The 6,962-nt window shown below is 35.1% G+C and overlaps 1 protein-coding gene across 1 annotated transcript in view; it reads right to left on the bottom strand.

The window, feature by feature from the left end:
* Positions 1-2,591: 2,591 nt before the first annotated feature.
* Positions 2,592-6,962, bottom strand: part of ASAH1 (N-acylsphingosine amidohydrolase 1) — a 29,921-nt gene continuing 25,550 nt past the window's right edge. Inside the window, exons 11-14 of the mRNA XM_011365239.2 lie at positions 5,642-5,773; positions 5,413-5,536; positions 4,931-4,987; positions 2,592-3,708 (exon numbers count right to left, since the gene is read on the bottom strand). Of these exons, the coding sequence (XP_011363541.1) occupies positions 3,619-3,708; positions 4,931-4,987; positions 5,413-5,536; positions 5,642-5,773 (403 nt within the window). The 3' untranslated portion in view covers positions 2,592-3,618. The remainder of the gene's footprint in view (positions 3,709-4,930; positions 4,988-5,412; positions 5,537-5,641; positions 5,774-6,962) is intronic.

Genomic DNA, 6,962 nt, shown 5'->3' with positions numbered 1-6,962 from the left:
GCCTATCTCGATCTTTTGTTGGTGTGAGGATCTTCCTTGAGAAGTCAGAACCACAACCTGGTCCTGAATACACTATCTAGAATCTATAAAACCCTCAGCAAGAATTCAATTTACATTGGTAGTGCTCTCAAGCCCTGGCAGAAGTAAATCAAATCCTCTTTGGAGGAACCCACTTTCAACCCAGCCTTCAAAGGATTTCCATAGATAAGTTTACATAGGAATATGCTTGCTGTCACAAATAAAAAAACAAACGTACAAGGAAACAGGCATCACAAACGTGAACTAGCAGAAACAATCAGACCTGCAAAGGTTTCAGACATCTCAATTTTCAAGCCCAGAATGTATTTTTAATAAGGTAAAAGAAAAAGATTTAAAATATGAATAAAGACCAATAATCTATTTTTAAAAACCTAGATCTGTAAAACAGCCAAATATTCAATATATAAAAAACCAAAATTGAAATTAGAAACTGTGAAAGGCTTAAACAGCAGATTTGCCACGGCAAAATCAGAGTTACTTAACTGGAAGACAGACTTAAAGAAATAGAAAATTAAAGATACAGATATGGAAAGTATGAAGATAGATGAATGACTTAGAAAATGGAACGAGGAGGTTTGACATGCATCTAATTGGAGTTTCAGAAGGAAAAGAGAAACATTTGAAGAGAGAATGGCTGAGAATATCCAGAATAATGAAAAATAAACCATCCACAGATCAACAAATCCAACAAATTCTAAATAAGAAAAATATTGAAAAATTAATATCCAGAAACCTCAGAACTACAAAGAAAAAACAAAGACCCTAAAAGCAGAATGAAAAGACAATGGCTTCAAATGAATAATAATTAGACTGACAGCTTCTCAGCAATGATATCAGTGAGAATAAGTTTAATCTAGAACCATGTGCTCAGCAAAAATTTCCTTCAAAGTAAAGACGCTTCCAGAGTCTGAAAGTTGTTTTTGTCAATAGGCACTATAGCTAAATAAAATTTTCATTTATCAGAAGGAAAATTATCCCAGGTGGAAAGGAAAGTGGTGAGTAGGAATATAGTAAATATGTGTTTATGTCCAAACAGTAGTCACCATGTGAAACAATACTCATGTCTTTTTGGGTTCAGATAAAACAAAATACAAATAGAATATAAGTTAGGAGATAAGTAAATTGAATTAAAGTATTTTAAGTCCTTTTGTATTCGAATGGAATAATATCCAGGTAGTAATTTTAAGCTTTGATAAGGTAAATAGTCTTGGTGCAGTTTATAGGATAACCACTATACAGAAATAGCGTGTTTTCTAAACTCTTGGAGGAAAAAAAATTTTTAAAATGTCTAAAAAAATGATAATTCCAAAAAGGCAAATTAGAAGGTAGTAGAAACAGATCTAAGATTGTAGAAATAGATGCCAACAAATCAATAATTATGGTAAACGTAAAATAGACTAAGTGCTGTAGCAGAAAAGCATAGGTTGTTGGATTTTATATTTTTAAAATACTGCTAGGTGCACTTTTAAGACACATCTACCATGTAAAAATACTGTAAGGTAAAAACTAAAAGGATGGAAAAAGACACACTAGGGAATACTAATCCCCACCCACCCCAAAAAGCAGACCTGGTGCAAACACCATCTGTCAGTTTGACTTTGAGAAAGTTAGATTACAAGTATAACTACAGTTTGTTGAGAAGATGAAATAAGAGGATATATGTGAAGCATGCATCGTAAGTCCTGATATATAGTAAGTTCTTTATGGTAGTTAGCTATTCTTAGAGCTACATGTGTGAAGGAATGTAGGTTGACTCAGAGTCCTTAAAACTAGGTGAGGAAAATTATATAGCCCATGGTTTGGATCCAACCTGACATTTTATCCAGTATTTCTAAAAATATAGTCTCATTAATGTCCACTCCAAATTAAAATAGCAATTAATATCACTATCCAAGGGGAATTGTTAGTAAACATCTTCCTCAATATCTTTCTGTATCCTAGATGTATATGTATAAGTACATGTATAAAGTATTATATAATTAGGCTTACAGTATATCCTATATTATAACCTGCTTTTTATCACTAACAGTCCTACCTCACGTTTTAATTCCAGTTCTTTCCTCCAAATGCTTTGATGTCCTGAGGAATCAGTCTGAAACAAATTAGCATCTCACCTCTTTACTATGCATAGCAAAGGCTACTTTAGAAAAATAATACAGGTTTACCTCACTTCGTTTTTCTAAAAGGGACAAAATCCCCAGTAAAGTTTTTTAAATTAATCAAATCCTATTTTAACACAAACTCTCTTGTAATTCTTGCATAAGATAATACTGGTATCACTATAGTTATGAAGAAGCAAAAAAAGAAAAAATAAATAAACAGGAGGAAAAGCTGCCTTTGAACACCTGCACACTGCACTGATAACAGTGGGTTAAGAGGTGGTAAGGATTAGTCATGTAACATTGTGACCATTTAGTCATAAGTTGAATAACCCACTTACATATAACTCTTGGAATTTAATTTAGATATTACATTCAAATAGCTTTGATTTCTCCATAATAACCCCCACCCTCAAACTAACACTCAGGTAGACAATCAGTATACAAGACTGCTGACACTGCTTCCAATGACTTTATTGAATGTCATGAATACAAATGACATTAAATGAAGTGGATACAGTTGTACACAATTGACATGCATTTCAGTTGACTCTGAACATGTGAAAGGTTAACAAGTTTGACTGATTAGCCCTTTTCATAAATACACTTCTGAAAAACATTTTTAAAAAATACATTTTGATCGGAAGGAAAACTCAAAACCTATTTATTAAATAAATGATACTTAGGAGATTTTAAAATCACGGGTACGCTTCCAATTTTCTACAATTCTTTGACCTGTTTACTATTCATTCACAGAACCTGGGACTCAGTTTTTGAAGTTAACTTCCTGGGGTTGCTGGGAGGTAGGGTAATTACGAAAAAGGAAACACTTCAATTCTGTGTATAAAAGACTGCTTTGCATACTGATTACTTCACGAACCCCAAAAAGTACTAATCAGAGTCAAAGGTGTGGGCATTGAGCATTAAGGGAAATACACAGTTGAATGTCTGTCTCATCTCCCTCTAATCAGTTAGTGAAATTACATTGCTGTCAAAAACAGCAAAGACAGTAGTATATTGATTTTAGTAGCAGACCAAGAGAAAAAGACTGCTATGCAGAAAAAAATACAAATATGTAGATAAAAGTGAAAATAATGTGGACTATTTACTGTTACTATTACGTGGACATACTGGATTCAGTGCCCACAGAGAATCTTGCTTTATTCATTCCATGGAAGTGGGTCCCACAATAGTTTAATTGCCCATCCCCGCCCCCAAATGTCAAAAGTGAAATGAAACTCGGCAAATTCTAAATGATTGCTGTACTTCATGTAAATTATCTATAAATAAAATCAACTGTTATGGCAAAAAATAGCCTAAGAATTGTAAACATACCAAGAAGAACAAGCTCATGCCTTAAAGAGAACCTGCCCTGCCTGGGTCTTAGTCTTTGGACAGAGATCAGATGGCTGCCCTGGTTGGCCACACATGAGCGGCCTGCTTCATGTCAGAGAGCGCATTCTGTAGGCCAGGTGTGTGTTCACCAACCTATACAAGGGTCTGGGCAATCCCGCAGGTAAGTTTCAAATTGACCTTTGGTAACGTCCATCAAGGTTGTGAATACAGTCAGCTGAAAGAAAAGTTATTTTTACTTTAAGAATGTTTTCAATATTAGCATTTCTTTACTTGTGGAACTGCTTTATGAAGATACTTAATATTAAATAATATATAGTATTATGCAGAAGATGTAAAAATAAATATATAACATAAAGATACAAATAATAATAATAAGTCAGTGATAATAAAAACAACTGACATTCTAGGTCATGAATATAAATAGGTTTGGGAGAGAATCTTCAATTCTTTACAAGGTTTTATTCCTGAGCAGTACACTGCTTCTCCAATGCTTTAAGACTTAGCCCTCTTCAATGTATAATCTGCAGTCATGCAAAGCCTAACAGTATACTGTGGAGTATGAACAGTTTAGCTTTGGCTATCCTTCTCTATAAAGCATGTACAGTGAGGGACACTAGGCAGGCACACAGGTTGCAAGGCTCCCACACTCATGGAAGCCCACAGAACGTAAATAACCACTGTGAGCTCCCACGAAGATGTTGCGGGCAAACGAGAAGTATGGCAGGGTCAGTGGGCTTAAGGAAGGCTTCTTGCAGGAGCCAGGTTCTGATCCAAACAGTAATGTGCAGAAGGAGTTTGTTCTGGCAGAAGTAATGGAGGCACGCTGATTTTAGGGAAGGTTAGGAAAAAGAACCAAAGAATAGAAGGAACAAATGGGAAAATCAGGGTGAATATACCCAGAATACACAAGGGGGGACTACGAGCAAATTGAATGATTAGGAAACTTGTTGAATTCTTTAGCTATAGCGTGGGGAAAAGATAAAAGGATGGAATGAAGTTTAAGAGAAACCCTAATCCACCAAGACACAAAGCTCTGACTTAAAATGGACTTCAGACTTTGTTTTGTCAAGTTTTAGATGTTAGTTGTAGTGTACAGAATAAGATTTCTGATAGGGAGAAGTCAAGACTAAAATACTACTCTCAATTCAAGGCCATGTAAGTAAAACTAGAAACACTAAGCTGACCAAACTGGACATCAAGCCACAGTGATCAGTTTGTCACATCCCAACAGTTACTATTGTAGCCACACAAAAACATTTAAATAAATCAGTCTTAAGCTGAATGTGACTTGGGATTCTAGCTCTGATTTATCCAAAATAATAGGGAAAGATAAAACACTGGACCAAATTCTTTCCCTAAAAGCAAATACACACACACACACACACACACACACACACACACACACACACACACACACGTATATATTTTTAAAATACCTTGTTGAGGACAGGTTTGGTTGACAGGATATCATATATGGTTGGTAATGAGATATTCTAAAACACAAAAATAGTTTTTGTTCAGTAGGTTAAAGACAGATGTCAGTAGCCTTATCCACACAAATGGGTCATTAGAAACCAGTACATTCTTCAACCAACCTCCCTCCAACCCCCTAAATGAATTTCCCTTGGGGTCACTGTTAGAAACAGAAGTAATGGTTCAAATGAATCACTTTTTCTCTCTTCCTCCCCTCTTTAAGTCTTGCCTGTTTCTCATTCAACTTCACTGAGTGTTATCCAGCATTAGATCAGAAAGGGAAGTACAGCAAAATTCTGTTCTTTAAATTAAAAAGAACAAAAAACTCAGTGGGGACTGTCCAGAGATACCGAAGAATAGGAGGTTTATAAAGGCCAAAGGAAGATGCCAGAACTAATCTTTAATGGTCACCATTTCTTTCTATATATGGCATTGTGAATTTTACCTCTTGGGTCGTCTGGTTTAAACACATCTTTGCAGCTGTTCTGCGATCATCAAGAAAGAAGGGATTTTTCCAACGGTCATAATTAGTTTCCACCACATACCATCTACCCTCCTTGGAGTCAAGTCTAGATACAAAAAGAGAGACTCCTCTCAGGCTTCATGCCCTAAACCTGTACATGTGTCAGTCTATGCTTTAGTTTCTACTTATTTTGTTTAACAAATGTACTTACTCATATACATCCAAAGATTTTTTTCTGCCTCGTGTAATCACACAGCCCTCCCCAGACTTGTTGCCTCCCAGGATAAAGTATGCTGGGGCCAATATCTTCGTTTTGGTCAATATATTCTTGGCTTCTTCATAACTGCACAGAAACATTTTTTAAAAAGGAAACATTTTTAGTTGACTTGGAATACAAATATTTTGCCTGTAGAAACCAAGCAAAAACAAATATCTGAGGGACATGTTTTTTAAAAAGAAGTGATAAACAGTGGATCAGGAAGGAGCAATTCCTGACTCGTATGCGGTAAAACACTGAGATGTGAGATGCTCCCTCTGGTCTGAAGGACAAACAGAACAGTCTCAAGAGATCACCTTCCTCCCTTACTGTCTATGCCTTTCACCCAAAAGGAGAACAAGGGAGACAGTATTAATCACCACGTATAGGAGGTAAGGGACAGTAAACCTGGAAAGTATTGAAAAATAGGGTTGATGCTCATTTATCCTAGGTCATTTTGATATAGTGCAGATAAAGGCAGTTTTGCTATTATAAGATTTCTGCGCCAGCACAAAATATAACTTCTAGGTTAAAAGGTATTAGGATTGATCAACTGATTGATTTTTAAATTTTCTATTACTTGTTTTCTTTTTTTTCCTCTTTAATTAATTTTTTATGGTGACATTGGTTAATGATTTCCAATAGTTTCATCTGTACACTTTAACAGTAAAGCATATATATATTTACACTGTGCAGGTAAATTTTATTGTTTAATTTTTATTTTGTGTATGGGTGATTTTTTTTGACATCAAGAAAAACTCACAGGTGCCCTTCATAGTGGCAGTATCTCTAGCACTTTTTAAACATCAATTTATTTCCTTGCTTTAAACACAGACACAGACACACACACACGAATGTTAGAATTCCATGAGGTTCACCTAAGAAATTCTGAAATAGTTCTTCAATGGAAGACGTGCAAGAAAATATTTTTATATTTTAATATGAATAATTTAAAATAAACTATAACACACTGAAAAGAACATACACCATGATCAAGTGGGATTTATTCCAAGGATGCAGGGATGGTTCAACAACTACAAATCAATCAATGTGATACACCACATTAACAAAATGAAGGATAAAAATTGTATGATAATCTCGATAGATGCAGAAAAAGCACTGACAAAATTCAACATCCATTTATAATAAAACTCTCTTAAGTGGGTATAAAGGGAACGTACCTCAACATAATAAAGGCCATATATGACAAGCCCACACCTAATATACTCAAAGATGAAAAGCTGAATGCTTTTCCTCTAAGATTAGGAACAAGACA

The sequence above is a fragment of the Pteropus vampyrus genome, unplaced genomic scaffold (genome assembly GCF_000151845.1).
Source record: "Pteropus vampyrus isolate Shadow unplaced genomic scaffold, Pvam_2.0 Scaffold108, whole genome shotgun sequence".
Taxonomy (NCBI): domain Eukaryota; kingdom Metazoa; phylum Chordata; class Mammalia; order Chiroptera; family Pteropodidae; genus Pteropus; species Pteropus vampyrus.
Note: the sequence above shows the minus strand (reverse complement) of the source record. Positions and strands in the feature narration are given on the sequence as shown.